We start from the raw sequence: 18,154 nt of genomic DNA, 5'->3' as shown, positions 1-18,154 counted from the left end.
AGTGCGTTCAAATGAAAATGTGTGGTACGAACAAGCACACTTGCACTTGCAGAAAAAGAAAAACAAAAAAAAAAACATCGATTTAAACCATAGAACGCTTTGCGACACTGCGGTTGGACTCTGCATGTGCGTCTCAATTCAAACTTTATTATTTCTAAAAACAAGGCAATGCAGGTAGTGGCCCGTACTTGTTTCTTTCTATTTTAATGAACTTCCGTACCCTGATACAAGGCCTAACTTTGCCTTCGATATTTACCATTTGCCATTAGAGATTTAAGCAGATCTATTCTTATGCTAGACACATAAATTTTTTTATAATTCTTCTTCTTTTTCAGAATCAGTGTCGCAATTTAGAATTGGAGCAATTCTATCAATCTTACATGCAACGTTTGCGCGTGAGTTATCTATCGTTATTCATCTTTATCGAGCTGTTAGTAGTAGGTGTTCATTCTGTAATCTTGCTCGCTACCATACCCGTAAGTTATAATGACTGTACATTGTTCATTGTTTTTAACAGCTGAGGGAATTTATAGAATCTTGAAAATGTGTCAGCGGACATTTTTGCTTATATTATATCGGCTCTATTGGTTTGGGCGATATTGGCTTTAAATTTTCGTAATGAATTGGTGAAACGTTTCAGTTGGATTATGTACGTAACATCGTGGTTGGCTGTAGCGCTGCTGGCAGGTACCGATATCGGGGTTTCCGTATATCATGCTGTCATAAATCTTGATTTATTGAGACCAGCGTTCGGTAGCTATATTTTATATGCTGTATACATATTTATGCCCTTACCTGATAATGCGCATGCATCTCTGTTGGGTACCTCTGTGACATTGTCTTATCTCATCGATTATGCATTCGTTACGTATCGCAAACATGCTAATGGATCCGGCGGGTTAGACTTCATAAAACTAATAACTGAAACGATATTTTTAATCTCGATAAATCTATTGGGTATACATTTTCGTATGATGAAAGAGATAGCAATACGTACAACATTCCTAGATCGACGGCAATATGTCGAGGAGAATTTAATGCTACGTTACGCCCGAGATGAAGAGGTGGGTTTACTTTTTAAAGAAAACAAAAAAAAATTTGCATATTTTAAATTTTAGTTCTTATGTCTTAGAAAAGTTTATGGCTAAGCATAATACCAGCTCAGATAGCTAATAAGATCGAACAGGATGTCAAGGCTCGCGTCGAACATATACGAGCTAGAAAGCAACGTCTCATCTCGCAAAGTAATAATGATGCGAAAATAGAGGCCAATTCGAATAGAGTGTAGGTTTTTACTGAAAAACTCAAAATTATTTCTTAAAATATCATTAATTTTTGTATTTGTAAAATGCATAGACATAGTCCAACGATTTTGAAATACTGGCGTCAACCTGACACCGAGTAAGTACTATTATATAAACAATTAACGACCGCATCTCGTTAGTTATTTTATTTTTTATTTAGAAAACTTTTCATTGAACCCCACGATGATGTTACGATACTTTATGCAGACGTTGTCAACTACACCTATTTGACAACAACCTTAGATGTGAAAACCTTGGTAGAAACTTTGCATGATCTCTTTGTGAAATTCGACACGGCCTCTGAGGTTAATCCAAAAGCCATAGGGCATCGATTCTTTTACTCTATTGAAACAATTTCTTTTTCTAGGAATACAATGTGTTGCGCATCAAATTTCTAGGCGATTGTTATTATTGCGTGGCAGGAGTTCCACTACCTAATGAGTATCATGCCAAATGCTGTGTGGACTTGGGTTTACGTATGATTAAAGATATACGTGATGTAAGGTATTTAAACTATAATAAAACAACTTTGCGAGTAACTCGTTATATTTTCATATATATATATATATTTCTTTTTTTCTTTCAACTCTAGAACACGTCGTAAATTAAACATCGATATGCGTATCGGCGTGCATTCTGGTAGTATTCTATCCGGGGTAATTGGGGCCTGTAAATGGCAATACGATATATGGTCGAAAGATGTCGATATTGCTAATCGTTTGGAACAGACTGGAATAGCGGGACGGGTGCACGTTAGCGAAGAAACCTTAAAGCAATTGGATGGCGAGTACATGTATGAGGAAGGTACTCCCCAAGCTCGTACCGATCCGGTACTCAAAAAATTTGGCATAAGATCATTTTTAATTAAACCGCCCAAGGTAACTGAAAAGAAAGATATTACATTCGATTTGAGTAGTATGTTTGGCATCTGCATATGCGCCACGATTTTGTCTTAGCAGTGCTTTGAAATCTCAGAGAGAGCGTGATAGCTTTGCTAGTCAGCAATTGTAAACTTTTCACTTCTTCTGCAAAGAAGTCAATCTGTAACAAAAATATCTCTGCTTAGTAGATTAAATTGAACAAGCTATGACATATTCTGCCACAGACGTGCCCAATAGAGCAAATTAGTAGAGATAAAGTCTCCTATTCCTTGCTTATATCCGTAAGTAATTTGTTCTTAGTACCTTTTTTTTTTTTTCTTTTAAACGACCACGAAATCACTCTGGGAGTGTCACCGATTCGTGTAAAACGGTGATGGTCAGAAAGAAGAGATAGCGAGGGTGCGACCGCAGTGTAGTAAAGGTGTGTCCAATGCCTTCACCGTCTGAGAATTCACTACAGCTTACGTAGCTCGAGATTTGAATACTAGTCGCGATTCTTATCTGTTAGGCTATATATGCGGACTTAATATCCAATAATTACTTTGCAACTTTGTTTGCAATACCGAGAAATAAGAAGAAAAAAGTTATTTTTGTTCTGAACCGCATTTTTTCGTATCCATCGAATGAAAACATTTTTAAAATATTGTGATATGCGTTTCGTTCATATCTACAGGTATAGTTTGATCAAATAATCCTGAGAAGTTTTGATTTTCAGAAAGGCTGCTCGAACAGTCGATCTCTTTTCTCATCTTTTTCTCTTGAGAATCATTTGAAATTTAAATATACAAAAAAAGTCCCATTACAACACTGTTGGGTTACACGCTAACACAATGTTGTCATTCGCTAAGAACACTTGGCGACGTTAGTAGTTTCGCGATATATGTTTGATAATTATTTAAAAAACAGGCTTTATTTTATTTTCTACATATTCTTATTGGTAGTAGGTTTCCTTAAAAGTTAGACTCTTACTGTATCTTCGATGCCCTCACCGCGCCTTAACGGAAGCGCCTGGAACAGTCGTAACCCGTTGTATTGTCAATAAAATAGTTTCAGTTCCGTCACATTCCGTTACATTCGTGTGCGTGTCTTACTCCTGCCTCATCGCAACCGTGTTAGGTTCTCAACAGGGCTGACGTCGGGCAACTGACTTGGCCATTCGATGACACCCAAGTTATCCAGTGGCATATTTTCGTCGGCATATGATAGCATTACAGTGTGCTCCAAATCCATCCAGAGTGTTTTCCATGAGACGTATCGAATCTAGAAAGCAACTCCATATCATAAGATTTCCTGCGCCATGATTTCTTCTTTTTTTTTCTTTTAAATAAATCCAATATGGAGTTCTTTCCCTTTTGATCGACGTACATTTTCTTTCGCGCCACCCACCAGCAAATTTATTTTGTTTCGTCGCCTCAAAGTATATTTCGCCACCTTTTTCCGCCTTCTAGTCCGCACGGGCTAGAACAAACCCTTTCCCCCTCTTCAAATTGACTTTTCTGAGCAAAAGAAATTTCTGGTAGATTGACTTCGACGATCAGTTCCGAATGATAGAACATTCCTAATTTTATTAAAAATTCCTCTACACACCTTGAACGAATCACATTTTCCTAAAATTATGACGCGATTTTTGGGACCGGGAGAAGTTTTCTCAATTGCTTTGCATCTAACAATATATTTTTTAGGGGGGTTTAAAGCATCCAGGAAGTCAGGAAGTTTTGTGACCCATCTAGCGATGCGTTAATAAATTCTCACATTTTTCCCTGACTCCATGCTCGATCCATCTAATATTATTATAAAAACGAATGTATTATCTTTTTAATAAACACGATTTACCGTTACAATCCGCTTTTACCGCAAAATATTATAACACACTTTAATCTTCACGAATTTATTTCGATCTGCGGGTGAAAAAGCCATTAAGTCAAAATAAAAGCTTTCTATTTCTTACTGAAAGAACATAATTACGTGGGATAGTAAAAAGGTTGTGCGTGTTTTACAATTTTTTTTGCATAGAACTGAAAAATTCATTTTGCACCTATTTTTCTGACGACCTGTGATTCTGTGGAATTTGTCAGCCTTAACGTAACATGTGGAATGTACAATGCAAGAAATTTTATTGAAGTTTGAGTCAAATCTAAGCTGAGTATATCGTAAAAATATAGACATTTATATAATGTAGTTAATAAATTGAAAATAAAACCCCGCCTCTGACGGATAAATCGACCAGGCGCCAAACTAAATCATGACTTGAAAATATTTTTCTCTCTCTCATGTCATATAAATACTCTGTGTGATCTCAAAATTCTTCAATTTAAGAACAAAAGTGAGGAAGAGAAAGAGAAGTAGAGAGAGATATGTAGGGTTTTTGCTTAAAAGCCAATAAAGTTTTCATCCTAGTCACTCATAACAGATATAATAATAGAAATGTTAATATTTTTTAGTGACCGTGGCGTAGAAACGGAATATATATATATATATATATATATGTATACGTATATAAAGGAAGTAAATAAATTTCAAGGTTTCTTCTATTTATAGTATTCCTCGTACAACGAATTAAGACGACCTTGGTCAGCAATACGTCGTCAGATAGAGCAACGTTTAAAACCCGAATTATCTACAAACTTTATGCAAAACAATATCGAACAATTTAATCAGATACGCACACAAGCTAAATTGGAAATGAGTCGTGAGCTAGATAAGATGCCCATCAGTCGAATTCAGTAAATTGCACAAAAAATATCAAATACGATAAGAGTCCCGATATTTTATAAGAATTTTCTTTAGACTTTGGAAATTTTGTTTTGGTCGATCGAAGCGTTTAACTCAAGATGAAATGGAAGAACAAAATTTTCGCCGGAATATAACATCGATGTGCTTGTTTTTCAAAGATTGGCGATGGGAAATGCAATTTCTACGTGAACCAGACGATATGCTTAAGTACAGTGTGATTATGGGCGTCATCATATTTTTGGGTATAATGGCAATACAATCGATTAATAAGATGTAAGTGAATATGTAATAAAAAAGAGAAAGAGTCACACTATGAATAGTGGAGTAAAAGGTGTATATACTTGACAGTAGTAAATGAATCCATTTTCATTCTATCCGTTTGATATTATTTGCTTTTGCAAGATATTTATGTGAAGGAGTAGGCAGGGAAAGTTGATCAAGGCCCACGCTTAAGATTCGAACAAAAGCGAATAAAATTTGTCCTTTTTCGTATATCTTTTCTTTCATGTATTCAATAATTGATAATTTTTTTTTGCAGTCAATCCACAAATTTTTGGGCCTCGAATGCGTTTTACATTGTTTTAATAATTGTTTGTATATTTTTGTCATGGTTTAAAAAGCTATGGCTTATGTTCTTCGCTGAAGCTGACAAAACTGATCCCGATAATAAAATTTTATTATTTCTCTACGAGACTTCGAAAAGTTTACAAAGCAGCATAATAGCACGGCTCAGCATATATATTCTAATTATAATCATTTGCTGTTCCGCGACATTTATGCAATTGGTATGTGAGTTAAGAGGAGTTGTCGAGCGTGCATCAATCGAAGTATGCTTTATTTTCAGTTAGACTGCAATAATTGGCCCGTTTATGGTTCCGATAATGACAGTAATGGTAGTTTAAGCTCGCAGGCATTTTCTAAGGATCGAATATGTGAAGAAGGATTCAATCCTTGGGTAGGTAAGCTTTAACAAGTATTATCTCAATTTTTTTTTTAAATTAAATACTTGAATTCTAGGGTATCACCGACAGTTTAGAATTAACCATATGCGTCGTCTTTCTCTTCTCGCGTATACCGTTTGTGGTGAAACTTGTTATTGGTCTTTTAATATCGTCTATTTATATAGTGATTATATTTGTTAAATACGCATTAATTTACGAGTCTAGTCCTTCGTCTAACGTGCAATTGCAAGCCGAATATTCGCATGTCTTGGTGATTGTTATAACATTTTTCATTTTCCATTTAATGGATCGCCAAACCGAATTTATATCAAGAGTCGATTATAAGTAAGTCAGTATATGATATTGATATGATGCTGAATTCATTTAGATTCCTTCTCAATTATATTCGTCAATTAGTTGGAAACGTCAATTGCAAAAAAAGCAGGAAGATGCCGAGGTAACCAACGAATCAATATCAGTGTTGATTAATAACATTCTGCCATCGCATGTAGGTAAGTGTCGAATTTAATTTGTTTTATATTTTGAAATAATATCAGCATCACTTAAGCCTCGATAATATAAGCCATGAAAATTTCAGCGGATATTTATATATCCAGGGAAATGAAGAATGAATTGTATTATGAGGAATATGATAACGTGGCGGTAATGTTTGCCTCGATTGAGAACTATGATACCGAAAACGTTGGCTTACGAGTCCTAAATGAAATCATATGCGATTTTGACGACGTGGTAAGTATTACATAAAATAGGCTTGGTTGCAATGATTTAATCTATGATAAAATTTGCAGTTGAAACATTTCGAATCGGAAGGGGCGTTTAAGATTGAAAAAATTAAAGTGGCAGGATGGACTTATATGGCGGCGTGCGGTTTAGATTTAGCTCGTTCGGAACATGTTAATACTCAGAATACATTCCGTAATTCATCGTTATTGCCAAACGGACGTAGATCCCATTATAATAGCAGCAATTGTAAGTTGTTTGTGATCGCTTGCAAATCCGATATCGCATTTAAGTTGAGAAGAGTTCTTCATAAAACCATTTAGCGAATCGTTCATCTCAAGAGGTCAATATAAAAGTGGAATCTTCGGCGAAATCGGGAACCAATGTTAAGCGTTCTTCTAGTCAATACGAAGGTCATTCAAATATTAGCAGGAACGCTAAAAATCGTAAGATCAGTAGCCCTCAGCAAAGCAATGTCGTTTTTGTGATGGCACAATTCGCTTTGGAACTCATGCGCACTATACACTCTTTCAATATGGAGAATCTGCAATGTGAAGATGGTAATTCTGACCATGGCATGTTACGCGTAGGTTAGTATTTTAACAACATTACAATCTATCCTTTTTTTTTTTTTAATAATCTTGAATGTCTCCATTGTAGGCATAAGTAACGGTGAAATAATGGCCGGCGTAGTTGGCTCGTCTAAGCCTCATTACGATATCTGGGGTAACGCTGTAAATATGGCCTCTCGGATGGATTCGACCGGTTTGCCCGGCCATATTCAGGTTACCGAAGAAACTGCCCAAATATTACGGACATTCAATATACAATGCAATTTTCGTGGCCTGACCTATGTTAAAGGTCGTGGTGAGATACCCACATACTTTGTGGGTATAGATGAGAATCTAAATTTTATACCCGATTCAAAAATAAACACCAGAGAACCGAATGCATAAAATATATATAATTGTTTAACATTTATTTATGTACATATTTCATTTTACTACGTAATTTACTTCTAAGACTTGATTCTTTTACTTATAAAATTGATATCTCTAACTGAATAAGTTTTGTAACAAATATTGTTATTATAGATACGAAAAGCTGTTGTCACTTGTCTGTCAATTATAATTACATATCATAATCATAGCAGTTGTAAAAAAGTATTCATCCTTCTCCGATATTGGTCAGTCGTATCTTTTTATATAGAAGCAATTACTTTCTTATAAATACGAAATAGAAAGGCTCGATACTCTGGCTAAAGCGATGTCGTATATAACCAATTCTCGAAAGAATCAACGTATATTGATATGCTTAATCCGCTTAATTCGCTTAATCCGCTTGTAATAACCTTGTGGTCTTTACCTATATTACGAAATCGTGATGAGATGCTGACTGCCGGGGAGCCAAGATTACCCCGCTCCTTCTCACCTTCAACTGGCTTTCACAGATTTTAGATGGAAAACTTTCACTTTCATATGTTTCGCAAATGAAAGAAAATGATCGTGATTTGTCGCAATGATTAAAAGGTTAAATAAATGTTCCGTTAATATAACGGGAAGCTTTCGTACAATCTCTTTGCACATTCATCTATGCGTCGGTCTAAACTCAAATTGAAATGTCTATCAGTATTGTATAAACGGATACTATACGCGTTTATCCAAATAATAAACGAGTAGAATCCATAGATGATGTTGCGTTCTTCATACCCATACGCCTCTCATGGAGACTATGTTTATTTTAATTGGGGCAATGTTCTTTCGTTTTTTCTTCCCCTTCCTCTTCCTCTTCCTTTTCCTCTTCCTCTTTTTTTTTTGTCTTTTCTTTTTTTTTTTTTTTTGATGGGCAGACATAACATAGTATCCTCTGCATGTGTGGGTGTCGCATTTATTATTTTTTATTTATCTCGAATTTTTTGTTTTCATGTTTTGATATTTCGCTTGAGCGACTTCACTCAGTGAAGATTTGTAATTTTTTTATGCTTGATTTCGAGATTTTCAAATTTGAAACTGCTAATAGAAGCACAACTGGATTGTGATTTGTTCAATGTCTTTTAAAATTTGACATATTTTATAATTTTAATTTTGGAGACGCCAAGAAAAAAAAAAAAAGAACCGAAAATATATAAACAAATAAACAAGACGTCCATTTAAAATCTGCAGAATATTTATAGGAAATCTTAACGATGGATGATATCTTTCGAATTTCTGGTAACTACGCTAACCTGAAGGTAAAAGGGGGAGAGTTTGCCTTTTAATTGACTCAACAGCAATTGTTTTCACAGGGAGAATGTGTGGATATGGGCTTAGAAGAAGTCTATCAAAATTATCTGGCCAGAATATATAATAATTATTTAAACACCTTTACCATAATCCATATAATTATTACACTGATTCATTCGATCACATTATATAACGTTCATCAGGTTAGTAAATGAATTATTCACACCTAAGTAAGTTTATGTTAACGAAAATTCTGAATTCGAAGGAAGAGTATTTCCCCTATGAAATTTACATGTATTTAATTGGGGCTGGAATAATATGCGCAATTCTTCGTATCTACGCGAAACAAGCGTACACGAGGCAACTGATTAAACTTATTGTATCTTGGACGACCGCTTTAATAATAGCATTTTGTGGTATGCGTACGCATATTATACAAAGCTTCTACTCAAAATCCTTCTTCTGCATTTATAGATATTTCACTGAATCTATATTATATAAGTCAGGCGTATATCGTACGTCCCTCCTATGCAGCTTACGTTATATCGACAATATATTTATTTTTGCCTCTACCTGGATTTTATCATCCAATCATTTTGAGTTGTGTGATCAGCTTAATATACGGGGCCGATTTTCTGTTAATAACTGCAAAGAATGCAACCATTAATTTGTCAGATGTCACAATGGTTACACCCGAAATTTTCTTCCTTATTGGTTTAAATATAATTGGCGTAACTTGTCGTTGGAGACGTGAAATTATAACACGTCTTCTATTTCTTACTAAACGTCAAAGTGTGGAGCAAGCAGTAGCTTTCAAATACGCAAAAGATCAAGAGGTAAGCGGTTTAGAGTTATCGCAAAAATGAAACGATTTAAAAATTTCTCCTTTTACTTTTTGTAGAAAAATCTTTTAGTAAGCATTATACCAGAACCGATAGCAAAAAAAATTGGACAAGAAGTTAGAAATCGCATTGAAAGATCGAAGGTCGGTCAGCAAGGGTTGTATGAAGGAAGGTATTTAAATTGAAGAAATCCGTTGGATAAATTATCTTATCTTATACTGTACTATTTTTATCCAATTTTTGAGAACTTTTTTTGTCGAGCCTCATGAAGATGTAAGTATTATCTTTGCCGATTTAGTTAATTTCACGTTCTTGACAACGAAATTGGACGTCAAGACCCTAGTGGAAACGTTACATGATCTATTTCAAAGATTTGACAAGGCGTGTCAAGTAAGTGCTTGCACTTTAATGTACTATCATAACGGTAATACCTATTGCTTAAACAGGACTTTAATGTAATGCGTATTAAATTTTTGGGTGATTGTTACTATGCCGTGTCTGGTATACCCGTCTCACATCCATTGCATGGTGTTTGCTGTATTGAACTGGGACGTGCTATTGTAGCACATGTTCGTGAAGTTAGGTTCGTAACTAAAAGGAACGTTCCGCTCCATTTTGAGGACATTTTTTTTAATCAATTATTTAAACATTTTTTTTAAAGAACCGTCAGAAATCTGGATGTTGATATGCGTATCGGCATACATTCAGGCAGTTTACTAGCGGGTATTATTGGATCATCAAAATGGCAATATGATGTTTGGTCCACGGATGTTAACATTGCAAATTGTCTCGAAACGACTGGTATACCGGGACGTGTCCACATAAGTAAGGCAACGCTGAATTTAACTGAAGATTTTTACATTTACGAAGAGGGTACCGAACAGGCTAAAACGCATCCAATATTATTGAAATACAAGATAAAAACTTTTCTAATAATTGAACCGAGTGTAAGTGTAAAAACAAGACACAAGACAATCATATTTCGCAAACGAAACGCAAATTGAATAAAAACCCATTTCCCGATTTAAAGATCAAAATGAATACCTCGATTGAATGGCAAAATTACTTAGAAAGTAAAAAGGAGGCGGAAGAAACTACTCCCAGTATTGATATTGAAATAACCCCGAACGAACCCAAGCAGATGGTTTATCAAGAGATTGTGGAAAAAGCTAACGAATTAATGGAAATTGAAGTGGGAAGCTTACCGATTTGCAAACTGCAGTAAGTGTATATGTGTAAATGCGATTAGGTGCAGGCAAACGAACATTGTGAACATTATAATAGGAAGCCTTGCAATTGCAAGTGAATTTTAGCAATAGAACAACAAGAAAAAATTATCATCAATCTGTAAATATAAGCCATACATACATATATATCTCAATGGGCTTAGTCCATGCCCGGCTGAATGGCCGAACAGGCAAAGAATCGCGACTAACAACTCAATGGTCGTGGGCTCAAATCCCAAATGCGGTAGAATGAGTTTTCACTAAAAGCCGATAACCGATAGATGTTAGTGCTTTAAGAATTTAGTCTTAAAATCGTACTTCTCTGGCTAAATTAATAGTAATAAAAATACTAGTACCCCATATCCAAAAAGAAAAGAGGTCGTAAAGATGAACAAAAAATTTATACAAATAAACAAAATTATTTACAGTTTTCTGAATCTTCACATGAACTGATCTGTGCTTGCACGTGCGTTTCTCGTATTTTGCATACGAACAAAAAAAAGCCGACGTGAGTGCGATTCCAAAATTCGATATGAAGTATGATTACAATGACAATAACAATTGCTGTTTTGTTATTGTCGAAACCTTGCTCGCGCAATGCAAACACAAATCAGACCAATGCCTCACAGTGTTCTATGTTATTGTTGCGTATCGTTTGTTAAACTACGATTTTTTTTATTTATTTTTTTTTTTATTAATAATCAGATTTTATCGGTACTGCTTTGAACGACCGCGACATTTAACCGCCGATCAAATTGAGGAATATCGGGCCGAAAGTAATATTAGCAGCATTGGCTTATTATTTGGCAATTGGAGCTGGGAATTTAAATATCTTACATATAGAACGGAATTCTTCAAACATTACGCTTTGGTGACTTTTCCAGTATTACTTTGCGTAGTCGCTATGCAAGCTACAAAGGAACAGTAAGTATGGATCGTATATCTCGTTCTATAATAAAGAAAGGAAGTCTATTTAGATGCGTCTGTGTGCGAAATTCGAAATTCGAAATTTAAGTAAATTGTCGCAAAACCTTAGACGGAAGTTTGTAGTCGAACCTAAAAGTGACGGGGATATCGATTGGCAGAAGTTTTCTTCGCCAATGGGGTTTTAATTTCGAAACAGTGCATAATAAAATTTTGAAGATGCTTATAGATGTTGATTCAAAAATTTGATGTGAACATCAAATTGTTAGAGGTTTACGAAATATTCAAAATGCCCCTATTTGGACATATTAGCAGTAACTTATATTTTTCTTATATATTTCCTGAATGAGCTCAGCAGTGCATAGAGCGCGTTTCACATTTCTAGATTAATTTAAGTGATAAGACAATTGCAACGACGAGTGAACGATTAACGAACGTTAGTGTGGCGGACGCATCTAAATTAAATTAAAAACCATCCCGTGATATATATCTGTATTTCAGAATAAAAAGTTCATCATATACACATTTACACTAATTATAATCGCATAAATACTTTTAACTTATCTGATTTGAATTAAAAATATTTTTTTATTTTATTTAGAATTCAAAATACAGTCGAATTTTGGATTATATGCAGTCTTATGATTTTGTGCAATATTGCGGTTATTGTATTCATATGGCGTAAATATCTTATCCGTCGAATTTTTCGATGGCGTCCAATTCGAAAATATATACGACGAGCGCCATTTAAATTACGTACGGTACGTAAGCTTTCGATGACCAAAAAACTAATTTTAGGTTGCGCATTATTCGTAGGGTGTATGTCAACAATTTTAATAACGTCCTACGTTCAAGTGGTAAGCATTTAACAAACGAGATAACTAATGAAAATGCCATCTATGTCTTTTACATATTCGATACGGCTTAATAGATAACGTGCGACAGCGATATGTTGGCAAACGATGATAAGGTTATATTTCTATTATTGGAAGAAGGCATACGGAAGTTGTGCTTCAATTCATGGGTAAAAGATCAATCAAATAAGTCAAGACGACGTTAATGCCGTTCTTTTTTTTTTTTTATTCGATTCTTATATTATTTTTGTGTGAATTCTCTTTAGGCTGTCACTGAATCCTTATGCTTATATGTGGCTTTGGCGTTTACTTGGCCTCTCATACCAATCACTTTATCATTCTTAATGACAGTACCTTTGCTAATAATCTATAGTATTGGGATTTATACGCATTTGTCTTTGAACTACGAATCCAGTGTGTCGACAAACATTACCACATCTGCTGAACTCGCGCATGTCTGGGTTCTATTAATAATTTGGTTTCTATATATGCTTATCAGTCGTCATCTAATATTTATATCGAAATTGAATTATTTGTAAGTATTAAAAATGGAGAGAGACGCATTAAAATAATTAAACGCACACACACACACACACATACACGTACGCACACATATAAATATATGTAGTAATGAGAGGCAATTGCAGCGGAGAATTGATAGTTCCAGTATTACAAACGAATCGATCCGCGCATTGCTACTTAATATACTTCCCGCACATGTGGGTAAGTCGAGCTGCATTTTCAAACAAAATGAAAAATATATATTGTCGCTAATCGCTATTCTCTCGTTTTTTGTCTCACTTAAAAAAAGTTCAAGTGTATTTAACGAAACGTTTAAAAAATGAACCCTACTACGAGAAGCATGAATACGTAGCGGTAATGTTCGCAACTGTTATTCATGAGGAGGCGCATCTAATGGATTTGCGTTTAATGAATGAAATTATGTGCGATTTTGATGAAGTTGTAAGCCAATCCCCTATATTTCTTATCTTATATTTATATCGCATTATCCTTATAATTCGATATTTTTTCTACATACAGTTAAAATTTTACAAGTTTTCGGAGAAAGTGGAAAAAATCAAAGTTATCAATTGGACTTATATGGTTGCGTGCGGTTTAGGTTCTAGACGTGGTTATTTACCGCAAAGTTTAAAACGGGATAGATCACCATTTACACCGCATGAAAAAGAGAGTCGAAGAACAATAAGAAAACGATCAAGCCACATCTTCGCATTTGTTATTGATAAGCCTGAAGGCAATAATGTGGAAACAAATGAACAATTCCCTTCTCCCTTACTCTCTTCCTCTAATTCTTCTTCTTCTTCTATTTCTTCTGAGGATGAATCTGACAGAATGAATATGCGATTTATGCGAAATAAGAAGGGAGTGGTCTATGTTTTAGCAAATTTCGCAGTCGAATTTCTGAAAGTTATACGATCGATTAATAGCGTAATTCAGGAATCCCGTAGCCGGGGCACTCCGCCGCTTGAACTTCGAATCGGTAATTGTTCTTTTGTCATCGATTTGTATAGCGAGTTGTGTTAATTTATTACCGATAATTCATTTGCAATTAGGCATTAGTTCTGGTGAAGTTATGGCTGGAGTGGTTGGATCCTCTCAGGCGCATTATGATATTTGGGGTAATGCTGTAAATATGGCCGCGCGAATGGACACTACCGGTGAACCGGGCTACATTCAAGTTACCGAAGAGACTGCGGAAATCTTACGTGACTATAATGTCAGTTGCACATACCGCGGCTTGATTGATGTAAAAGGTCGAGGGGAAATACCTACATATTTTATAGACGTCGACGATCAGTTTAAATTCGGAACAATCTAATTTCCCTTTACCGATTTTTGTTGAGTTTTTAATTATTATTTGCCAAAAGGTTTATATCGATCGTGTAGTTTTACTACTGCTCAACTAGTTAGAAGAATAAAAACGAAAAAAGTATTGGTAAAATTGATTTCGTAGCTCAAACTCGACAAATGTTCACTGAGTTTTCCAAATAGATTTGGCTAGAAATGATATAATATGACAAGGGCTTACTTAATCTATAGATTTATTAAATTGTACTTTCTTTTAAGTCTATATTTGGTCTACAATCTATCCGAAAAGATAATGAGTAAACGTAATAGCAATAGGAGATTGATGATCGAGATAAATGAAATTGTCATCCAATGTAAGCAACATAATCGTAAATAAATAAAAAGAATTTATCTGTGTAAATTTGGAAAATTCATTAAAATAATTTAAGGAACAAAAATTAACTAAGTAATCTCTGTATAGGAAATCCAGTATGTGATGCTTTTTTAAAGCTATTTATTTATTCATTGAATTTATCCAGAAAAGATGTTGCCAATGGATTTACATGATCATTCGGTTTAACAAGACAGTTTGCGGTTGAATCGGTTGAATTCGACTTTTGATGAATGAAATTGCGAGCTGCTAGCGAATTGCAGGGCATTAGCCATAAGACATAGATTTCAACCACAATTGGAATCGCTGCCTGTAACTTCCCGTAGCTGTAAGCCGTAGGTCCAAGTAGTTTGAAGGATCCTCTTGTATGAAATGCATTTATTTCTTACATCAAGTTGAGATTCTGGACGAAATAATCCAGAGAACTAACCAGAGTTCTTTGGTTTTTAAGTCAAGTTGCTGGCGTTTCACTTAATCGACATTTTTTTTTTTTCGATTTTAATCTTTGGTTAATATGTAAGCCAAAATATTTTACATTGTTTTTAATAGGGATAGAGATAATATTGTCAGTCAAAAAGTGTGAACGACAAGTATACTTAGACTTATTTAGCGTAAATGCAATCTGCATAGATTTTTCAGCATTTTTTTTTCATATTCCATTTGATCAAAGTCAAAGCAAAATTTTGCTGAGATGAACATGCTGCACATGTCGCAGTTAAAATATTCTCAGTGATAGAAGAATTCAAAGTGACAATTATATAGAGAATTGGACTTAGAACAGTTAGAAGCTGGATCCATCGCCTTCTATTTTATATGGATTGGATTTATGATTTTCAAGTTTACAATGGAAATGACAGTTTTGCAAATAGGTCTTAAGCAGCAAATATAATACATAAGAGTTGAAAGGAAGAACTTTTAAAATGTTTGAAAGTTGTTCATCATCCCAGATTTTATCGAGACTCTTCTCCACATCTTCAATCGCTTCCTTGACGTATGAAACAAAGCGATGATATTGCTCAATGATACCAGGGGTATTCCTCAAACTGATCAGCTGGTCGAAAATAATAAATCTTTTCTCGAGAACTGGGAATAGTCTTTGCAGATAGATTTTCCCAAATATTTTAGGAAAACTAACCAGCAAACTGCAACATTTCCTGACTTATTATATGCGAAATTGTTGCTCATTCGAATGGGCCTATGGTTGCGTTTGATCACATGAATACAACGTTAATGTTAAGTGTCAAGCTTTTCAACTTTAGATCAAATTAATATAGTTAGAAGTTGTCTGTTTCCCGCTTACATACCTACATACAGCGTACATGTAGTAGATGCTGTAAACACGCATACACACGCATCATTCATTTTTCAACTAGCATAACTTTTGGTCGTTTAACTAACAAAATCAATAAAAATCACACACACACACACACACACACACACACACAATTCTTGCGTTTCCAATTTTTAGTCTAGCCCTGGTTTTCTTCCTTAGCAGAAATATTGTATAAAAGATCGGTTAGACGATAGATAAAGGCCACCATAATTATTTTTGTGCAAATTTCATTGAGTTGGAAAGTGATTCTGTGTTAAGATATTCTTAAAAGTGAATGTTAAAAAGACGAGTGCCTTAGGTGGTAAGGATTTATTAGTCATTTCAATTACGCAATCACAATCAGAGAATTTCTTGGGGTTAAATTTTGCTCATCTCTTCTTTGGCTTCAGCAGCTAATGTAGGTATCGCTGAGAGGCCTATCCATGGGGCATGGACTAACGAAAGATTTTAACGTATATCTTCTGTATTTGAAGTCCCAAAAAAGTTATTAGGCTGAAAAGTCGCTTTCAGGTTAAAAACTTGTTGTTTGGTTCATTCATTTTACGCGCAGATTATTCGTCGCTCTATTCAAATACTTTTATCTACTGTTTTGCCATTGAATTCTTCACATCTTTCCCTTGTTTCTAATCATTTGCCTTATTTCAAGGTCAACGCATTTATTACAGTATCTAGGCTCATCAAAATTTCTGGGAGTAGATGTAAAACCAGCTCGATGAATAAGACTTGTAAAATCTTCTACCGCATCATCAATTTTATAAGACCCATGCAAATTCAAATTATGGTCTCAAGCGTGATCGATCCGGCTTCTAAAAGTCGCATTATAAGTTTCATGAATGACGGATGATGTTATGTTCAACGATAATATAAGAAGAATATCAATAAAATTTTGATAGAGGAAAATTTCTGCTTCATGGAGACGATTGAAAGCCCATTGGCATACGGAAGCTTATGTGTATCGCTGAGAGACTAGGAGCATCATCCTATTGATAAAAAGTGTTGCTTCAACCAGTTCCAGTGTGGTGACAATTATGAAGATAAATATTATGTAAAATCGGGAGGGATCTCTTAAAAAAAAGGGAATACTTGTTGATTGATGGAAAAATTATTATAAAGTTATTGTAAGTAGAGTTCTGTCCTTTCTTTTTGAGAAGCTGCTGATAGATGAAACAACCTTGACTATTGTTCGGAAGATTTTGTAAACGACCAATACATTTTGCAGAGGTATCGTTACTTTTAGTGCAGGTATTACTTAAGTGATCCAAGCCTCATTTAACACATTTGTCTTGCTCCGTGCAATAAGTTCTTGTGTGTCCGAAATTTTGCCACCATGGTAGCATGATTAAGGTATGTCACTTTGTAAATCTTTTTATTATCTACACTAGGTTTCAGATCTATATAAAGCATTGGCAGTTGAAGTTGACAGTTTAGTAAATTTACGACACAAATTGGAGACATAGCGTACTCTCGGCTGCGACTTTTCAACACCGACTTTGATATCATAATTTGAAGTAAAGTGATAGGTGTTCCTCTTTGTAGTTTACTTTGTTAGCTATAAACTTCAACTTTCTCAATTTCAACAAACAGGTTACTAATTTTTCGTACGAATCGACAGATTTTGTTAATATTCTATTTTAGTCGTCTTTCATTGGTTTGAAAGCTCGCTATCAGCTATTTTATATCACGCACACGGCAATTACAAGTTGTGGCGTCTTTGAAGATAATTCGCTACTTCCTTATTGTCATTACTATAACCATTGTGATTAACAGCACACACCAAATTCACAACTTTTTGGACAACGCTGTAAGAACCGGTACAATAGATATATGTTTGGACGCTCTTTGCCAGAGAGTAAAATATTGAATTTGGCAAAACAGTGTTTTCGTTAAGTCTTTGGACTCTTTTAAATACTTTTGTAACAAACACACACACACACACACACACACACACACACA

The 18,154-nt window shown here is 34.8% G+C and overlaps 2 protein-coding genes across 2 annotated transcripts; both read left to right on the top strand.

The window, feature by feature from the left end:
• Positions 1–332: 332 nt before the first annotated feature.
• On the top strand, positions 333–7,921 carry LOC119632290 (adenylyl cyclase X E). Its single transcript, XM_038025122.1, has 17 exons — positions 333–476; positions 534–1,064; positions 1,133–1,284; positions 1,357–1,401; positions 1,465–1,609; positions 1,672–1,808; positions 1,897–2,182; positions 4,724–4,908; positions 4,973–5,191; positions 5,457–5,703; positions 5,763–5,873; positions 5,936–6,204; positions 6,277–6,371; positions 6,458–6,609; positions 6,669–6,849; positions 6,924–7,190; positions 7,261–7,921. Exons 1-17 carry the CDS (start codon positions 381–383, stop codon positions 7,554–7,556), a joined length of 3,414 nt encoding a protein of 1,137 aa, XP_037881050.1. The 5' UTR covers positions 333–380; the 3' UTR covers positions 7,557–7,921.
• A 1,223-nt stretch (positions 7,922–9,144) lies between these two features.
• LOC119631762 (adenylyl cyclase X E-like) lies at positions 9,145–14,593 on the top strand. The gene is made up of 15 exons (XM_038024251.1): positions 9,145–9,238; positions 9,297–9,658; positions 9,724–9,836; positions 9,910–10,054; positions 10,111–10,247; positions 10,326–10,611; positions 10,695–10,885; positions 11,596–11,814; positions 12,416–12,575; positions 12,746–12,838; positions 12,935–13,203; positions 13,297–13,391; positions 13,480–13,631; positions 13,710–14,169; positions 14,243–14,593. Exons 2-15 carry the CDS (start codon positions 9,506–9,508, stop codon positions 14,506–14,508), a joined length of 2,739 nt encoding a protein of 912 aa, XP_037880179.1. The 5' UTR covers positions 9,145–9,238; positions 9,297–9,505; the 3' UTR covers positions 14,509–14,593.
• The last annotated feature ends 3,561 nt before the right edge of the window (positions 14,594–18,154 follow it).

Source organism: Glossina fuscipes, unplaced genomic scaffold (genome assembly GCF_014805625.2).
Source record: "Glossina fuscipes isolate IAEA_lab_2018 unplaced genomic scaffold, Yale_Gfus_2 1, whole genome shotgun sequence".
NCBI classification, from domain to species: Eukaryota; Metazoa; Arthropoda; class Insecta; order Diptera; family Glossinidae; genus Glossina; species Glossina fuscipes.
This window is presented reverse-complemented; position numbering and strand designations above follow the sequence as displayed.